The 20,707-nt window shown below is 42.3% G+C and overlaps 1 protein-coding gene across 1 annotated transcript in view; it reads right to left on the bottom strand.

Moving 5' to 3' along the window:
• Window positions 1–11,738: 11,738 nt before the first annotated feature.
• The window catches only part of CPS1 (carbamoyl-phosphate synthase 1), a 101,750-nt gene continuing 92,781 nt past the window's right edge, over window positions 11,739–20,707 (bottom strand). Inside the window, exons 34-38 of the mRNA XM_074145247.1 lie at window positions 20,091–20,189; window positions 14,841–14,900; window positions 13,756–13,868; window positions 13,098–13,227; window positions 11,739–11,837 (exon numbers count right to left, since the gene is read on the bottom strand). Coding sequence (XP_074001348.1) covers window positions 11,739–11,837; window positions 13,098–13,227; window positions 13,756–13,868; window positions 14,841–14,900; window positions 20,091–20,189 — 501 coding nt within the window. The remainder of the gene's footprint in view (window positions 11,838–13,097; window positions 13,228–13,755; window positions 13,869–14,840; window positions 14,901–20,090; window positions 20,190–20,707) is intronic.

Genomic DNA, 20,707 nt, shown 5'->3' with positions numbered 1-20,707 from the left:
AGCACAAAGGTGTTTTCACAGAGCCTCTTCTCAGATTAAATGCAATTTCCCACTAGCTTGTCATTACTTTGATTATAGGACTGTTACTGTTGGTGTATCATAGCCTGAGATGTAACTGCCAACAGGAGAGTACCTCTAACCTCTAATTGCAACTTCTAACCAAGCGGCATTTCTAGGAAGCACACCGCTATTACTGGCTGGAAGCACCCTAGAAAATGGCTCCAACCTGCAAGATGCCAGTTTGCTAGCAGGCACTAGAAAAGGGAAATTGTATTGTAACTCCATACAAGGAGTTTAGCTTGGTGGTGTTAGAATGGGATTCAAACCGCCCAAGTTTAAGTCTTGACTTCACTAGGGGCTTGTTGCATGAGACAGTATGGGCAGGCTGTCCAGGCCTTTTCATCCTTTCCCTAGTGTCCACCACAGACACCAAGGCAAAACAGAGGCAGAAGGGGATGCCATCAGCTCGCTAGTCTGCTATCAGACCTCAGGGGCTTGAGATGCTCCAAGGAGATCCATGGATAAAGCACATGCATTTTCCTCGCAATCACAAACATCTGCAAATCAGTGCTATCAATCTGCTTTGAACAAGCCACAAATGACTTGAGGAGGCCAGCACTGTAACAATTTAGAGTACCTGCTGCCAAGCTAGCTACTCACTGTCTGGCTATAAATCTTGACCTGACATATGCATATGCTATGTTTTCCAGCTTTCTGGCTTTCTATCCTTTGTTTTGTAATCCCTGAATGATTGCAATTAAGGAATACTATCTCATCAAAATGCCTATCAGCACACTAGCTTGTAAACACTCGTAATAAGTATGGCTAATAAAATACAGTTTATTAGCCAACCTTGTACAGTATTTTTACAGCCTTTTCCACTCATCATTGTGAAAAATAAATCCTTCGCAGCTGTGCTGGAGCTGGCATTGCTGCCAGCCTGCCTTGGTCTCACCTGGAACAAGGTGAGTAATTAAAGTCCTTATAGGAGCAGCAGGGTTTTTTATTGCCTGCCACAACCCCACCCTCTGTTCTTCTGACTGACTCAGAGACAAACTGCTACAAATGTTGTTTCCAAAATAGATCAGCAACAAAACTTGCTTTTGTTGTGTTAAACGATGGAAAAATTCAAAATCTCAGCTGCTTAACAGTCCTTGTTTCTTGTTCCAGAATACCAAGGGAAAATCTGGTGGATCAAAGTCCCTGGTCAGGAGTGTGAAAGAATTGTCTGTGCATCGTTGCAGTTAAAATGGTAACAAGCAAATAACTGGAAGTGGGGTGGGAGGAAGCCTTCACTCTATAAAACTCTCAGGAATCAATTAGTCTGGAGTGATGGTAGGTAAGTGATGATTTGTTTGGGGTTTAAAGGAACTATAAACGTTTTGCTTTTGTTTATGTCTTGACCTTGCTTGTTCTCAGCCACCAACTGGGTAAATGAACCACAAAATAAGAACACTGTAAAAAGCTTAAACCATTGATTCAAAAGAGAATGTCTTACTTAGTGGAAAAACCATGCTTATTCTTCTCTAGCACAAGATACTGTTTTGTAGCAAAGCCTTTTTTTCCGAAGGTACTTGATGAAGTCAATTATCATGATATACAGAGTTACTTTCCATGAGATAAACATAAAACCAAATGCTTGGCAGTAAACATAAACTTCCCAAGTTTTCCTCCTTCTTCTGTCCTTTTATCTCTTTTTATTACTGCATTCAGAAGTATAAATTGGTAATTTATTGAAAAATGAACGGTAACTTTTACTGAAGTGGTACTATTTGTTGCTACCTGTTTTACTGTGAAGAAAGTCTGGTTTCAGAAGCTTCTTTCTTTATATTTTTTAACATAAACAAAAATGATCCTGAAAAGATGATTAAACACTTTCCCTCTCGTGTTGTTTTTTTTGTTGTTGTTTGGGGGAGGGGTTGGTGAGTGTTTGGGGGTTTTTTTGTTGGGTTTGGGGTTTTTTTTTGTTGGTTTTTTGTTTTTTGTGTGTTTTTTTTTTTGTTTGCTTGTTTAACAGAAACCCTGGAATAAATACATGGAAAGAAATAAGATTTCCTTGTGTGAATACTTTTCCCCATCGAGCCTGGATGTGGCATGCCAGCACTGCAGCCTGGAGGAGGTACCACAGATAGAGATGTGTCCAGAGCACCTGAAAGCCAGCCAGCAAAAAACCTCAGCAGCTTCATCTGGGATTCTTATCCAGAGCAACAAAAATCCCTTTGACTCCAGGTATGAATTTAGACTATTGACCTGCTTAAGGCAACAAAGTCATCAAAGGGATTATTCCTCATTAGCACCCAAGGTGCTAGTTTACACCTACCACCAGGTGTACATCCCCAGGAACAGCAGATCGCTCCTTCAGATAATGCTGGCAGTCATGTGCCTAGAGCAAGGTTTGCAGGGAAGGTGAATCGCTATTAGTGGCACAACTGACGTATGTGGGGGGAAAAAAAAGTCCTTCTTCATGTTATAAGGCAAACCATGCGCTTAAGAGGCATGTGAGAAACCCTCTGAGCAGCAGCTCTGATCAGACAGACCAGACAAGATCATTGTCCAGTGTGCCCCAAGTGTTTCCCTTTAAAGTAGGGTAACACAAATCACAGCATCCTAGAGGAGGAGCTCAAGGTTGAATCCCCTCCAGCTGGGTTCAAAGTGCTATGCGGTGCTGCTAATTATAAAATGCTGTAAATACATACTCTACCATACAACAACTTTTCAAGGTTCTCTATAGAGCATAACTTCCTGGTCTTCCTGAGGCTCTTCCCTATCCAAGCACCTATAGATAGATTAGCTGCTGAACTGAGCAATTGAGGGCATTCCTTGCTGCCATTAACACGTTTTAATGAAACATGTTTTATTAATATTTCCACATATATAAAGAAATTCAGCTGGACTGGAAACCATCCACATAAATTCTCTGTGACTATACTACTTACACTCTAATTCTCCCATTTCTGCAGAGCAAATCACTCCTACCTTCTGCTATGTCCTAGAGGTGAATAGACAGTGATAACTTTCCATGGGACAGATAATTAAATTAAATCCATTAAATTCCAGAAGTTACCACAATTCAGAGGGAGTAAGACTTTGTCTGCTAAACCCTCCCAGTTTGTAACAAAGGGCCTAATTAATACTCTATATAATTTGTATAATGGCAAGTGTATGAAAATTGTATAGGATTTTTCCATAAAAGCAGCATCCTGCATTGAAAGAAAACATCTCCTTATCATAAATACATCCTCTGAAGCACTCTAACCCTCCAAAAATACAGCCCAAGAGTGAAGTCATGCTGTATTAAGCACTGTAGCATTCTATTTTATCCAGTTCTTATGCAACCCCATTCACCAGATGCCTTACACAGTGCCCTCTAAGGATCCAGGCATCCTTTAAGTCATCCTCTCACCAGTAGAGAACCACATGCAAGTGGAAGTGGGTTTGGATGAGGTTCTCTGCACAAACAGATTTTATACAGCTGCCCATTGCTACAGGTTAGTATCGGAAATGGAGGGCCAAACACCTCCACTGTGCACAGCAGGGGAAAGGCTGCAGGATTACTGTTTCAGAGAGTGACCCACAAAAAAAAATCATGAGGAGATGAGCCCTGCTTTTCAGTTGAGCCCCAGCAGCACTACTGCTGAGCAGAGCCTTTAGTCTACAGCTTTTGAAAGCTTTCATGATGGCTTAGAGACATTTGGACATGAGGCTTGAGACCTCGGCCCAGCCAGGTAGTACCTGAGAGAACTAATGTAGGATAAAAACAAATTTCTTTTTCTAACACCTTCTGATGCAAATAGTTACTAAGTGGGAAGGGAAAACGCACTCAAATCCTAAGCAGTGACAGGAAGGTCACATAACAAGTGAAGACAAGGGGTTACACCTTGATGTCCTCCTGCTGGCTAGAAAAGACCTTGGAGAAGACTGAAGTGGGTATGATGCTGCAAGTCCAATGGCCATGGGATTTTGCTTGGGCAAATCCCAAATGGCAAGGGATGTGTATGGACAGAGACCGAGATGGCTTTTTAGGAGGTCTGTAGGACTTGCAAGTCCCACCCAATGTCCAAATCAAGCTTAATAAAAGTCATGGCTCTAATGATTGGAAGCTCGGAGTCAAGCCTAGCAAATGGGTGAGAAAAGGGTCTTAAATCATCATAACAGCAACTGAAGACAAGTACCGTTATTTATGGTAACACATGAGCAAATCTGTAATACATCCTCCCCTCTACACAGATTAGTAGCAGAAAACCATGCAAAAAAGAATTCATACACAGCACACGGTCTTAACACATGAGTTTGAAAATCTAATGAATGTGGAAGTGGCTTTCTCCATCCTCTTCTCTGACAAACATAACATTTCTGTTTAAACACTGGAAGAAGCTATTCTGTTTAGTTAATCCTGATCTGTTGAAGAAGATATATTAAATCAACACTTGTCACTTTTTAGTAATTCCTTAGAGTGAATAGCCTTTGCAATGGATTTTCTCTGGCAAGGAACGTTAACAGAAAGGGATTGTGGTAAACGAAGGAATTCTGCAGAAAAGCCACTCCCAATTTAAAGCAGATAATGAGCACCAGAGCTAGTGTGGAAGCAATTAATTCTAATCACTTATGAGACAATAAAATTTAATTATGGGTTCTTTGAAAACTAAAAACCCAGCAATTATTGTTAATAGGCTTTTCTTGATGGCAGATAGTGAACAGAATTTGTGGAGGCTGCTTTTCCTGCAGTTAATTTAAAAAAAAAAATAATCAGCTTTTAGCTAAGGATGCCTAGGCTTACACTAATATAGGAAACAGTGCTATTGCGCTAAGTTTAGATCCCACAGGATAGAAATGCAATCTTTGAGGAAATTCTTGGATATGCTTTTATATAATTGGCATTCTCCTCTCTGCTGAGGTCTCAGATATTTATTATCTGTTCAGAGGTACTTTCATCTCAGAACAGCTGGATGTCTCCAGCTTCATTTCACGTACATTCATGCTAGTAAGAACAGAAATTGCAAGTGGTTCTTTTGTCATGTACTCATTTAGGTGTTGTACGAGCACTCTAGTTGGGGAGTAACAGTGGTGCTAACCCAGACCACAGCAGAACCAGGTGACTCCTGCTCTGTGTTGATGTGGCTGTGGCCCATATTCACTCTCTCCCTGCACCACATGCTGCTGCAATTTCAAACAGAAAATGAACTACTTCCCCTCCAGACTAGCAGCATATCTCACCCAGCCTGAACCGCATGAGGATGAAGAAGGACCATCAGTTAAGTTCTTGTATTTCTCATTTTGATGTTCCACTCGTGTTTCTCTCGCAGCTAGCTACAGAACATGACCTCTCTTGCACTTGAAATAGCTTCCAGCCCATTCAAAAATAACAACCTCTAAGGCTATCATATCTATCAGAAATTACTTAAAAGCATTTACTAACAAATGTAAGCTAACAAATCTGGAATTTGCCCAGTGACTTAAACGTCAATCTTTCTTCCCCTGTACTCTCTCTCTGTGCCCTTCAGGGTCTGTGCCTAAGTGCCCTTAGGAGTCTGTTTTCTCTGTCTGGTTTGCACAGTGTTCAGATGGTGAATGGCATTACTACACTACGTTACTGATGCCCACGATAACAGGGGCATATAGCTCCTCCTCGCCACCATTAGAGGACTCACCTGTGCCGAGCTCTAACAGCCATGCTTTGCTGCCCATATGAAAACTGCATACTGGAGACTCCCCACGAGATACTATTGCTGAGGCACCATGTGCTTGGGTATCCACATAGCATCTCCAAATGAGATATAAATGATACAGCATTGCTGAGACCTTCATTTCAGGATCAGCAGCTCAGGCTAAGCTGCAAAATAGATAAATACTGGTACCTTTATAGCTGTTGGAAGAGCACTACAAAAGATTTCAATGCTTATTTTAGGCTATACTAAGAACTGAGACCCACTGGCAGTAAGAACACACTATTTATTTGGTTCCAGCTGGCAATATCAATGCATTCAAAAATTGACTAAAGGCTCAGGTGTGACCCTCAGCAAAGGTCACATTTTGATTGCCTCACCTTCACCATTCTGTCTCCCATGAATCATGAAAGGCAGCAAACACTTCATTCCATGCCCCATGAGGCTTAGTCAGAACATAACCCACTTTTCTAAGAGTTGTTCCAAGTGCTTCTGTCATAAGAGGATGGATTTTAACGCCTCTCAAAGATGGTGAATAGCAGAGGGCTGCTTTAAGCTATAATGAGGTCTCATTACTACAAGAGATCTTGAAGGACAAGAGCTTGGCAGCATTTAGTAATGCTCAGGAAGTCAGAAAAAAGAACAAGATTGTCTAGAGCTGGAAGAGCAAATGTTTTTCCTGAAAAGGCGCCTGATTCTCCATCATTAATATCTTGGGCAATCATTTACATCAGAGGCTAAAAGCAGTGTAAAATCAGCACAGCACATTATGCTGGCTTTGCACTAGTGTAAGCAACTCTGTGGAGACTGACAAAAGCCCATATCCATAGAGTTTAAGAAACTTCATTCTATAGGAGTAAAAAATTGACCTTTAATAACAAGAAACTTTCCCTGGGAGAACGAATTGTGCCAGAACTACAAACTCTTGGCACTTCTTGGAGCCCCCTGCAAAACAGCTGCACTTGCTGCTCTTGGATACTGTTTTAGACAATCCAGAGTATTCATCCAAGATTATGGTATTCCCAAAGCACTAGCATTACTCCCTAGCAATTACTCATCTCTTCTCCAAAGGACTTTATCATAAAGCTTGAACATAATTTGCAACAAATGGTTTTGTCTCTCAGTTTCATCTTTACAAACTTCCCTGAATTAAAAGAGTTTATCTCAACTGGTATTATCAGTCTGCAGAATTCAATATATTTTAATTATGAGGACAAGCGAGAGCTTAGTCTACCTAGTTAATGACAAAATATCATGTTATCCATTTAAATAGGACACATTAAAAGGTTAATATTTAAATTCTCTGCAATGTAAGGGCAAAACAAATATTACAGCGGAACTAGATTATCCCCTATAAATTACATTATGCAGTGTTAGGCGTTGAGATGCAGAAGGAAGAAAACCTGAGGCTTTGGGTACTATTTAGCAGCTGATTGTTGCAGTACAGCAGATTTCAATATCCTGCAGATGGCTATAGCAGTAGCATTCATATGCTTCATACGGCATGGCAGCACCTCCCGTCCTTACAGAGACAACAGCAGCCCTAATTATGTTTGCTGAAAGCTTCCCCATCTCCAGGGCTGCTCTGACTATGATCTGGTATCATAAATACTATCGACAGAAGAAGCCAGAGGTGCTCTCTCCTATTACCAGCTCATCTTGGTTGTTGCATGAGCCCAGCCTCCTGCTAGTGGTTGTCCCCTGACTGGGATACGGGCAGCAGGTGTGCATCCAGCCCCTGGTATTGCACACACACTGCAGTTGTGCGTTTTCATATAGTGCTAACTTCCAATCCCTTCCCTACTTTTATGGATCATTTTATAATAAAGATACAGAGGTGCTAAGCTCCCAGCCAGACTCCTAGATGCCTCTGATGCAAGCACAGAGAACCAAAGCACAACTAGACTTTAAAACCTTGAGAGTACTTTGTATGTGGGTGTAGGAACACAAAATGCCTCACAGGCTAGTAGCAACATCCTGTCCAGGAAAACCCAGCAACCTGCAAGCCAAGCAAGACTTATTTCTCTGCTCACTGCCAAGAGCTCCTTCAGATCATGGAATCTTTCCTACTTGGCTGCTTCCTAAGACTTTCAGAAACCTGATTTTGACTTTCAAGTGGTCTCGGAGAAAAGAGGTTTCTTAAAGTTTTTTACTAATTTTTTTTGACTTCTATAAAGCATATGCTTTCATCTTGCTGTGTTTTAAGACGTCTACCAGGAAAGCAGAAAGTGGTAGCAATAAGTTGTCTTCACTCTCTCACATTCTTTTCTTCTTGCTTTCACCATGTTATCTAATCACTGCTTTGCTACTAACCTCTGCGGGGGCTGCCTGAGCAACCTCCAAATGATTTAAATGGTGCTAACTGCAGAAGAGTAAATCCAGGAAGGTGATCAATTAGATAAAGAGCCTGACCCCAATATTCAGCAGTGCCTCCCAGGAAATCAAGCCTCCAGAGCTTCTCAGCACTCGGCACACTTGGAGAGCTATGGCTCCAGAGAGTGGCTCAGTAGACTGACTACTGAGAAAAAAAAAACATGTGTGTTACTAAAAATCAGCTCCCTTCATATTTCAGCGTGGCTCTTGCCACCTTTTCTTGTGCTTATCTTAAAAGTTGTGTTTTGTACTGTCTCTTATACCTTCATGTATCTCTTTATCAACCCTCTTTTAGAGACAGTAAAAAAGAATACCATTATTTAACTGCTCGTAGATTAGCAAATTTCTTGCTCTGAACAGCACCCTCTTTCATGTGTCGTTTTCTTATTAATCTTGGGGAGAGTGACAAACAGCGTGGTACAAAGGATACTAATTGTAATTCTGTTTGTTTTTTTTAAGACCTGCATTGATCCCAACAGCTATAGATACTTAAAGGTAGTGTCCACACCTTCATTACACAAAGAAGAAAAGCACATTGAGAAACAAATTCAGCCAGCATTCAGTGTTTTCACAAGGTAAAGCTGGGGGATGATTTCTTGCCTCCTTCTGACCACGATAGGAGTTAAGAGTTTCATATTGCATCAATCAGACTAAAAAGAGCCTTTTTTCTTCAGCAGGGGAAGGGGAGGAGACACCAAAAGGAGATCGAGGAAAGGACAGCTCAGGGGATGGTGTGTATATATAGATGGGTCTAAGTGTGGAAGGACATTAGTGTCAACTGCTTCAGAGGAGTGGGGAAGGGACCAGTGTTTAGCACCAGCAGCAAAACATTAACACTACTTCATAATTACAGAGCACTCAGCATATATTCAGCCCTGGTGTGTTTTTCTACTAAATTCCACTCTAATTATATGAGAGTCTGTGGACACCAAAGAAGCTGTGGTTTAAGTACCTACAGCTGCTGCAATAAGTAACAACAGGAATGTATAGATACACGTATACATAGATACACATACACCCACACTGTTTGCTAATTGGCAGGAGCACTGTTTAAAAGTTGAATTAAAAGCAGTAAAGGTTTTCCCATTTTCCAAAACTGGTAGTCCCTTCTTTAACGTTCCCATCTCTTTGATGTTTTTTAGCCTGCTGCTCTATCATCTGGCTCCTCACTTACATTTCACATGTCCCTCCTGGGGGATCAGGGCTTCTCCTTTCTCTTGTGTACGTGCAGCTGAAGAGAAAGAGCATTCGCTTTGTCCTGCTGCTCTTTTCCCACCACTTCCTCACCTCTGAGGCATACAGCAGCTCCATATTAAATGATGCATTCACTGTCAAACATAACAATGATGGTTTCCTAACAGACTAGTGTTCATCAATGTTAAACTAAAATAATTAAAAACCCAAAAGACTTAAAATAAGGAAGGGCAGAATCCAGGCCACACAGAATTTAAGAACGAGTAGCTGTTACAATCTGGGGCATTTATTTCATTTTCAGCCCACGAGAAGAGTGAAAAAATAGAAGAGGAAGAACAAGAGCATACAGATGTTTTAAGATGTCACTTTGTTCACTACTAGAGGTAAAAGCATGGTGGGAGGATGTGAGATGACACCAGTTGTTAATGAGATTTTTGACACTGAAAAAAAGTGTGCAGGATGCATTTAGAGTGCTGCTTCATTAACCACCATTAGTCATCCATTTCACAAACGAATGGGAAAACACTTGATGGCTTCAGGCTCTTCAAGAGCATTGGTTGGGTGGGGGTTTTTGTTGTTTGGTTTTTTTTTTTTTTAATAACGTCTCTACTTTAAAGGTGCAAAACTCTTCCTATGCACAGCAGGCAGGGTTGTGTTCATCACAAGAGTTAGTACTGAAGAAATGCCCGTGGCAAGAGCACTTGGGATGTCAACCAGATCAGAAAAAAAAGTCCATGCCTGGTTCAAAATTTGGTCTTGGCACTTAGGACCAATTGTTCAGAGTCCCATGGTACCCAAAGACATCACAGCCGCTGCCTACTCCTCTGCACTTGTCAATAACAACTCTCATCAGATTTTACATCCTTCCTGAAATATTTTAGCATTAATTTAAAAACGCCTAAACTATCTATCCTATCCACCCTTATTCTCTCTCTCCACTTGAAGCTTCTTTGGACCCAAGCAAGCAAGGACTTGAAAGCAAATGCAAGAAGCAGCCTAGGTTTGCTCATCTCAACACAGCCTAAAGTGCACAATTTTCAGTGTTGATAGCTTCAGAAAAAGCACTGCTAGGTGGTACCCAGCTCCACCACCATATATCTAGCACTAGCTGGCAGCAGTATTTCTTGGCACAGCCTTGAAGTTCAGTAACTACGAGCTAGCAGTGCCCTGAGGTCATCATCTCGGGCAGACAGAGCGTGACTGGAGGAAAATCCTCCAGTTTAGCTTACTCCCGCCAGTATCAGAGAAGTTGTCCAGCTCTGAATCTTCCTGTATCCAGGGTGTGCTGTGTACGTACTTCAACATGGCAGGAAAAAGACAGACACATACATTGCTTAGCTGTTAACCTTTAGAGGCAGGCACTGTATATGCTGCAGGATGCAGTGCCATTGGCCCTAGAGCTGCTGAAGTCTTTTGCCATGCACACAGCAAGGGATAACATGCACCATGTGGCGCAGCGGGTGTCTGCTCTGTGGACAGCATTTGCAGGCATTGCAAGAGTTCAAAGAGCAGCAGAGAAGGCTGGAGCAAAAGTGAAGAGGTTGCTTAATTGGGAGGGTTAAAGCACTGCAACACTGTCACCTCATTTTTAAAGGAGTCATTTTTAATGCCCAGAATCACGGCACAAAATGTTGGACAGCAACACATGGAAGTCTTTGGGGAGTTCTCCACTTTTGAAGCTAGACACAAAGCTGAGAGAGAGCCTTTATGATACAGGGACAACTGCCTGAATTCAGAATGTTGAACCAGAATTTAAAAAATAATAATAGCCTGAAGGAGTGAGCAGAACTTGGAAGCAATTCCAGGGCACACATATAGACTTCCTCTCCCATCAACTCTACAGGCTGATTATTCTTGGCCAGGGTTAAAAACCAAACAAACAGTAGCTGCATCATGCCTGTCAGCTGTTGCAGGGAATAATGGGGAATTCATGTTCATCTGTCTTTAAAGAGCTCCTATCACATTTATCACCATGGCAGGCATCCATGATATCATCAGGTGGGTCAAGCAGGAGGATGTTTAATTGTTACATAAAATCGTAAAATCCTCAATAATCAGCAATGGAAATAGAGAGCTACATGTCTGTCTATGGGAGTTTGGGGCAGGCTCTAGCAGACCAGCATGAGAATAGCTGGGATTATGGACCCAAGGAAGGCGTTTCTAAGGAGGAGCAGGTTTGGTTATGAAAAGAAGGAACAACCCCCAGGTAGCATCGCTTGTATCTCACTCATTTGCTCTGCGATGGTGGTGTCTGGATCTAGCCAGTAACAAAGTAAGATCTAGTAAGTAACTAATATCTGATCCTATGTGGAAATGGAGAGGCGGGGGAGAGGACAGCTTTCCAATGAGCCATCAAAAATATTAGCTAGGGATTAGTTTGTGTGAGTTGGAAAAACAATCAGTGCAGATGCTATAAAATATGTGGAAAGATGGTTAGGTAGATGATCTGAGATGCCCCCTCTTTTGTGATGCCAGAAGCAGTAAGATTGCAGGTTGGAGATAGTTCTTCTAGGCAGAGTTTCCATTGTCAAACTGTCTGTAGTGGAAGAGACTCCTGGAGTCCAATTTCCCAGAGTATTTGACAGCTTCGGCAAAAAGTTTTGTCACCTGTCAATATAAAGCAGAGGAGGACTGAGCATTGCAAAGTCATCTGCAGAAGGCTGAGTAAAAAAGCAGGTTCCACACTTCTACGCTGTCACCCTGAAACTACCCTTTGCAGGTCCATTCCTTGAGTCCGTCCAAATTAATAAAAATTTCAAGGTGACTGTGCATGGGTGTTGGCTCCAGCCCTCTGGAGCCTGCTTGTCCAGCTGGAGAGATGTGGAGGTGCTGGGCTTCTTTGGCAAGACAGCTCTGTCCCATGAGAGCTGTTTTTTACCCAAGCCTTTAAGAGAACACAGGGTTGTTTTCCTCCCTCAAAAATCAGAGATTAAAACTCTGCAATCAAAAGGGTTAAATGAAATGCATCAAGCAGGGGTGGTAATAAATTTTGGATGGGGACCCCTGTTCTAGCTGACAGTGTTTGTTTTGCTCATAGGCAAAGGATGGGTCTTCAATTTCCCATTCCTGCTAATCATGTCTGGCATTATCCTGTCTGTGAACTTACAGCCTGGCATTCTCTCTGCTCTTCACTCATTCCAATCACAGCAGAAGATTTTGCACAGCTGGACCCCAGTTCAAGTCACCGGGTTCCACGTCAGCGCCCACCGAAATCAACGGGCATTTGGCTGCTGCGCTTAACGAGAGGCAGATGAGGCTCTTTTGTGACAGTTGAAGCCACTTACAAAGGCAGTCAAGGTACTGCTGGCAGCAGGAGTCTCACTTTGCATTACCAAATATCTCTTCCCCTATCAGTTGTGAAAGGGGTTTGTCAGGAGCTACAAACACATAATGACTGGCAGTTGGGGACTACAACAGGACAGGCAGCAATTCAGATTGGATGGCACTTTGGAACTGGATTGCCCCAAGGATCATTCAAGAAAGCCCAGCTACTTCCTGCTGTAAGTTTTAAGGACCCTACTGGAAAAACATCCCACTAAAAAACTGTTCCCATGCATAATTTAAACATGTTACAGGCAACCCTGTGCAAAAGTTTGCTCTGAAATGAAAATAATACAGCAACAACTTTAGCTGCTGTACAGGACTCAACGATTTCCTTCTTTGTTTTTTGTTTTACTTTGAGCAATGTTATTTCGTATAGTAGCAAAAGAAAATACATTCAAACAATTGTGTTGCCATGATTTTCAGGCACACTATTATTTGTCAGAGACAATGAGGGTCCAAACAGACTGGAATCTAAGGTCACAAGTGCTTGAAAGCTCTAAAGGTTCTTATGACTAAGAGGAGAAAGAACAACATGGAAAGTACCTGGAAATTAGTGAGCAGAGCAATCCCGCTGTCAATAGCCATCCTCCGGATCACATAATTATCATGGTCAAACTTGGTGTTGCTGTTAGACAGGTTAATCACCAGATCTATTTTTCCATCCTTTACCAGCCTGAAGAGACAATGCCCAAGACAGCATCACAGTGTGTCTTGCTTAATGAAAATCTGACCAATGCAGGTAAACAACACTGAAAATTTTCATTTGAGTTTAGTCTTACATCCCAAAAAAAGCATGGTTGAGGGGTTAAGGCACTAAGCTGCGACTCAGGAATTTGGGCTTCATTTCTGTTCTGTTCAGTGATGCAAAGCAATATTCAGCCTTCATACAGCTCAGCACAACTCTGTTAAAGGCATGACTGACTGTCATTAAAGGCTAAATATTCAAATCCCACGTATCCTTGCATGAAAGTGTAACATGGAGCAATACATCCATGCCATATTAAATAGGACTGTTCAATGGGATGTTCATTAATTAAGCTGAAACCTCCCTGTCGTGGCAATTCCGGACAGAATCAGATAAAACAAAACTTTTGGATCAAATACAGAGTCCCATTAAATCCCAGTCGTTGATCTCAACAGTAATTTGCCCTTGTTGTCCCGGATGTTAACCCAAATTTGACAAGGTAAGTACAGCTCTTACTTCCTGACCAGAGGGAGGCTCGGACTCTGGCTTTCCTGCGATGGCCATGCCACAGGATTTGCCAGGATACCGTTAGCATTGAGCCAGTCCGAGGTTGCTTCTGTGGCATAAAGCTGTTCAGGAACAAAAAAAAACAAAAAACAAAAAAAAAGGTTACTTACTGTGCACTTCATAATACCAAAACTTTTAATTTAATCCATATGGGTCTCACCCAACATACAGTCTGTTTGTCACAGCTGATTTTGGAGGGCACTTTTCACCACAAGGGTATCTCTCCAAGCAGAGAATAGCATGACTTTCCCAACTTTCTGTTATCTGTGGTTTGCTATGGATGATAGTCAATGACTGGTAGCAACACATCCAGAAGCAGTTAAGTGGCTTAGGAAAACCTAAATCCCTCTGACTTTCAATGGTTCAATAATGTATACATTTTTTGCCCCCCCCCCCTTTCTTTTTTTTTTTTTTTTTTGCCTAGCACTAGGTTTCAAAAGGCAGAACTTTAAATCCAGTAGTTACACTAATGCCACTCAGGAAAATAGTACTTAAATATTTTGTACTAAAAAGCTCTCACCAATCTTCTGTGCTTGCGTTGTTAGTTACCTTTCCGTAGGGACAGGGATGCAAAATGATGCAGAAGAGTTACAAGAGGGATGCAACCACCACAAATTTCATGTGTCTGCAGCTTGTGAACATCACTGAAGAGGAAGCACTGTAAAGACCTTCTCCATACAAAAGGCTTCCCCTTCCTCCCTTCCTGTTATACATGCAATCCTGTTGGCATTTCTTTTTTTGGAGAACTTAGAGGAGTTTATAATGTGACATCTTGGCTGCAGGCTGATAGCAGAGCCAGGGCAATTCTTGCCTTCATGACAGTCCCGTACGTTCGATTAAACAATCATGAAAACTTTTAGTTGGGCGATACCTGCTGACTCCATGGATTACTCAGCTAAAAATCCCTGATGTACGTTAGAAATGTCCTTTTTTCTCTATCTCAAAATAAACTCCAATGTTTTCACTCCTGTAGCAGGCTGAGTATGTTTCCGATTTTGAAAACTCTCTAGCTTTAAATAACTGAAACCACCTACCTTAAAACCTTCCTCGTACAGTAGTTCTGCTACGCTAAGGAATCTGGGGCGGAAGGACTTCTGAAAAAGGAAATTTATTAGACACGGCATCAAAGCTAGAATTTAGAAACGGTGATTTTGTTGGGCAAGAGGCAAATAAATCTTTCTGTGCTGAGAGTGTGCGCGCGTGCGTGCAGAAATGTCTGAATATGCATGTGCAGTGCCATTTCAAGAAAAATGTTTAGATCCTGAAGCGCAAGTCACTCCCAGCTAATACATATTTTGTTACAACACCAGGGTAAGTGTTCTCATACCAAGTTTGACTGCAACTACAGAATATTTACTACTGCATATTAAATATCTGGACAATTGCCTTCTCAAATACACCAACTAGAGTCTCCTCTGCTCCTAATTAAATATTTTTTCAATCATTGCTCAAACATTTGGCCTTCTCTTCTGGTAGATAACACATATGGGCAGGCTTTGGGCTGCCTTTGGATGCTCTGTTTGCAGATTCACATGAACAAGAGCTTGTGTATGTGAGTTCATTTCTAACTCACACGGGTATATGGAAATGGAAAGCAGAAAACCACTCAGGAGACTGGGACACCCTATTCCCATGAGGACCCGACTCTCTCATACATAATGCGTACCCAGATCCAACGTGATTTAGAAGAAGTAAAGATAAGATGACCTCCTGTAGCCATCTGCACTTGAACAAGCCGTTTTAGAGCAACAGCCCGGTGAAAATTTGATCCCAACATAACTTTCTTCAGGATGTTGCAGGTACAGAAGTGCAAAGCTCAGCTGCAGCACATGCCCTTCTCACTGCCGAGGCAGGCCAACCCGTGCTTTTAACCTTAGCCTGGTCTGGCCATTTGCAAGTAAGATTCTTGCAAGCTCCCTTGTTGCTGCTGGAGCTACTGATAGCTTAACCTTTACGAGTGAGAGCGCAATATTCTGAAGGGTGAACAATTTCCTATGAAGAAAAGGAGTCAACAGTGTGGTTTTTTTCCAAGCTCCCTGGAAAGAACCTCATTCTGAAAGCCATCTCTGTCTGTACACTAACTGGAAAATATAAATATACAACGTGACAATGTTGGCAGCTTTCCAGTCAGAGAGAATGGTTCTGCCTTCTGGTCAGGGGGCTTGGCTTTCACAACAATATTATAAACTTCTATCAAACATGTACTGAACACTTGTGACACATAAAACAGCCTCTCCATGAAAAAAAAATTACAGCTGTCAGCTTGCATCGGAGCAGCCTCAGATTTACAAGCTGGCTGAAAAAACCTGTGTAAGAAACCATTAGTTACTAAAGGTGAAAAGTACAAGCAGATTTATTTAGTGGAAGATATTTATTGTAGGAGAATTGTATTCTTTTTCCTTTATTGGAAAAGTTCTGTTTCTTATAACCTCTCTCTCATGTTTGCTAGCACGCCTTACTATTTGTAACGGGCTACATCCTCAGTTAATTCAGTCCAGCTACACCAGTTCTTGCTAAGACCAGCTCAAAACAAAGCCACGTCATCTCCTGTGATAATCTTGACTTTTGTATCCAAATCCACTGTGGAGCATGCAAAAAAATCGGATATGTAAGGAACCAAGGCAGAAGGTTACCTTGAAAAACAGACTTGGAGTGCTGGGATTTAAAAATAAAATACTCCATCAATGCTTTCCGCATCTCGTGGTCACCAGCACAGATGTAAGACAGATGCACTCCATCCCAGAGATATCACTGAATAGCCCAATCAGGAAAGAAAATAAAACGCGCTTTTCAACTCCTCTTGCTTAAAATATAAATTATTTAATGGCAGGCTCAGGGTTTCAGCATCATGGATTTCTCCAAATTGTGAAAAGAAAGGAGGTCAGATTATCAGCTTGCATAAACTGGCAGAGATTCATTTGTCTAACAAGAAAGCTGTACTCCATTTACCCTGCGAGAGCGTCAGGCCTTTAAAATCCTGGGGAACCGTGACCTGTGCAATGTCAGAGCACTCACTACTGAAGGACAATCATAGAATTGTCTAAGTTGGAAGCGACCTTCAAGATCATCTAGTCCAACCATCAACCACCACCCCTTCACAGCAACGACATTTAAACATTAGGTGATCATGGAGAGGGGCGACCTTGTATCTGTCCTTCTGAGCTTGTATTTCCCCTCTGAGGGTACACTGACAACGCTGTCACTTTGAGGTTGATGACCTCATGTGTGCGATTAAAGCGAGAACAACGCTGCTGGTGTTCACAGCCCGCCTTATGCCTCATTCCTTGTGCCTCTGGTGTCTGCAGTGTGGGGCCCCCCTTTCCTCCAGCCTGTAATACTCAGGGATAGTCTACATGTCAGGTCTAGGTCAGCATTTCAACCTTCCCTTCTCACAAGGCTTGATTTCCCCTCTGTTTGGAAACAAACCATTGAAAAGTAGGTAGGTGACAAACTCCAGAGTGGTGAGGGAGCAGTATGTGGTTCTCAGCATTAACTTTACACTTCTTGTTTTGGAATTTCATTACATAAGAAATATGCTAAGATGAAGAGAGACCTTCAAGTGATTGATCTGTTGTTCTCAAGTTTCTCTTGCAAGAAGATGAACTGTAAACCACTCATTAAAAAGGACAGAATCTTGCTATTTTTAAAAGTTGCAGGAGGGGGGTAGGGGGTAAAAGTGAGCTTTTGGGGTTGTTTTATTTTTCTTTTGTCCTCCTTTTTTTTTTTTTCTTAAGACCTTTGTACAAAGAACATTTGGCTCTGTTTAACAGATACTGACACAGAACCTACATAAATGCTTTCTACAGCTAAAATTACTCTTTGCTGCCTGTTCTCTTTTAGCTGCTATTGGGTAAATAGGCTTAAATTTTAAATGCTAGGCTCTCTCCTTTTTTCTTCCCCTGGCTTTTTTTTTTTCTCATTTTTTAAATGCTAGTTTAAAATCCGCAGTGATTAGAGATACAGTAGACATACAGTACCAACTGCCCAAAGTTTCATACTGAACTTTTAAACTTTATCTAGGTAGCAAGCAAAGACTCTTCTGCTAATTTGAGGTAATTTAGTGCAACGGCTTTAATCCACAGATGTGTGTATACATGTGTATATTTAAGGACTGAGCGGTAATCTGTGTTATCAGAAGGCACGTTTCCTTCTGGCCACTTTTCACACGCTTCCTTCACATCCTCTGCCGGCACAGACAGCCCAACACATTTTTCACATCCCGGTTATCTGAAAGGAAAATTCATCTATTCTATTCTTTTTTGGTTTTATAGGCTTTATGCAATCATGTAGGGCATAAGCTTATTACAAGCACAAGGGGAAAATGGCATGAGGCAATCAGTTGTCTTTCTGGCCCTCAAGAATGTTCTAGTTGCAGTGGAAATGTCTGATTTTTTTTTTTGAGGAACATAAACATCTCAAAGTTTACAAGTGTATCTGACTTCAGCAACTCCTGCAGTTGGTAATTATCCTGAGATAAAGAACCAACGCTTTTTGCTTTTCTGCCGAACTACCTTTTCATCCTGAAATGCCCATCCTCCCTACTGATACAGAACCGTGAATGGTTCCTCAGGCAAACCCATTGGGAACTCCCTCAAGTAAAGGCTGTTTGCAGCAGCCACTGCACTGGAGAACGTTCCTATAACAACACCATTTAAATATTCTGTCACAAATAGCAACTTTGAGGGATGCTGACAGCAAGAGATGAAACCCTAAAGTCCAAGCTCTAGTCTGGTATGGAATCACTGGACCTGCAGAATCTATGCCTGAAAGGCAGTCCCTAATAGGAGAGAGCTCTGGCAAGATAAAGAAACCAGAAATATTGCTACACAAATGTAGCATTGGTTCTTCCTTTCCATGCTACTTAGTCCTAGCTGATAGGAGCTGCATGGTAGGCAACAATATTGGCCATGCACCATCATCAAACAGGGAAACTGGACACAGTGAGGCCCCATCTGGAGTACTGTGTCCAGTTCTGGGCTCCCCAGTTCAAGAAGGACAGGGAACTGCTGGAGAGGGTACAGCAGAGGACCACAAAGATGATGAGGGGCCTGGAGCATCTCCCTTACAAGGAAAGGCTGAGGGACTTGGGTCTTCTTAGTCTAGAGAAGAGAAGGCTGAGGGGGGATCCGATCAACACCTATAAATACTTAAAGGGAGGGTGTCAAGAGGATGGGGCCGGTCTTTTTTCAGTGGTGCCCAGTGACAGAACAAGAGGAAATGGGCACGAACTTGAACATAGGAAGTTCCATCTAAACATGAGGAGGAACTTCTTCACTTTGAGGGTGGCAGAGCCCTGGAACAGGCTGCCCAGAGAGGTGGTGGAGTCTCCATCTCTGGAGACGTTCAAAACCTGCCTGGACACATTCCTGTGTAACCTGCTGTACGTGGACTTGCTTTGGCAGTGGGGTTGGACTAGATGATCTCCAGAGGTCCCTTCCAACCCCATATCATTCTGTGATTCTGTGAAAGGAATAATGGCAACCACACTTCTAGGCAGCCAGGAAAGCAGGCTGCAGGGTAAAGACTGTTGTCCTTTGATCCCTTGCCCCACTGCACTCAAGTTTATTCCGATCACGACCCCAATGATGAGAGGAACATGACATTGCAATAGCTGGTGGAGGCCTAACAGTGTAACACCAATAACCACCCCACAACACTCTAACAAGATCTAACAAGATCATGTTTTCTACACTGTTGGATGATGTTACAGCTCTGCCTGGAACGAAATATATACATCTATGGAGAAAGCTAAGCAGGTCCAGCTTTGCAGTATGGAAACTGTCTCACCCTTTTGCAGGGGGTGGAAGGGAACTGATTTCAAAAGGGGAAGAGGCACTGTACAGATGAAGGGAGTTTATATGTCAGGACTGGAAAGTAGCATCCCTAGGGCTCCCATTTGGGAGGGAGGAAGGAGTGGGCTCTGAGCTCTAGCTGGGACGTTTCTCTGAACTGACTGTCTACGGGCTTTGTTCCACACAGGAAGGTGGCTTCTAACTCTCTGATCCCAGGCCTCTGCTTCCAGCAATCCCTAGGGGTTTGACCCTAGCAAAATTCTGCAGCTCCCAGTAGAAACTATCAGGAGCCAGAGGGAAAAAACCCAGGCCAGCCCAAGGGAATCCAGTAAACATCTCTCCATGGTGTTTGTTCCCTACTGTCCTACTGCACTTCAAGACGGATTGCACAGAAACACATTTAAGCCATAAAGGTACGTGAATGAAAACATGGCAACAGTTACTGACGTCCTCTGTGTCAGTCCTTTCTCAGCTTTAATTTTTAGGACTCACCTGGATTCCAATCAAAATTCCTTCCTTAGGAAACGTAAACCCTGTGGCAAGCATAGCCTTCTGGAAGGCAGAGTACACATCCTCCCCGAAGCATGCGACCTGGGAAAAGGCATAAAGAAGGCGGCATGAGGAGAAAAAACAAAAACAACCCAAAAATATTGCTTTAAAAAGAAACAGGAATGACATTTTTAAATAGGCTCTTTTGACTTCTTCATGTAGAATCAGACTGCTTTTGTCAAGGAGACTGCAGGCAGGAGGGAAGGGAAATAAATCAGAAAAATCATTGCAGACAAATCTCATAATTTTAATGAAGTAATAACGAGGCAATAAGCAACGCTTTAGTTTCAAACAGCACACCAAAGAGTAACAAGAATTGATTCTGCTGAGTTGTGGAAATGCTGTACGCAGCCTCTGTTCCAACGTTTGTGAGCGCACTGCAAATTCTTTAACATTCTATAATGCTAAATAGCAGTGAGCGTTCTGCATGCAGGCATGCTTCTCTCCGCGCACGCTGCGAACTTGGGTAAGGCAGCGCTTATGCCGTCAGGTACTCCTGGCATTTCTTGTGAAGATTAACCACAGTATATAGAGATGCTTTTCCCTTAGAAGTCCACAAA

The sequence above is a fragment of the Numenius arquata genome, chromosome 3 (genome assembly GCF_964106895.1).
Source record: "Numenius arquata chromosome 3, bNumArq3.hap1.1, whole genome shotgun sequence".
Classification (NCBI taxonomy): Eukaryota; Metazoa; Chordata; class Aves; order Charadriiformes; family Scolopacidae; genus Numenius; species Numenius arquata.
The sequence above is the reverse complement of the archived record's forward strand: the minus strand, read 5'-3'. Positions and strand labels throughout refer to the sequence as shown.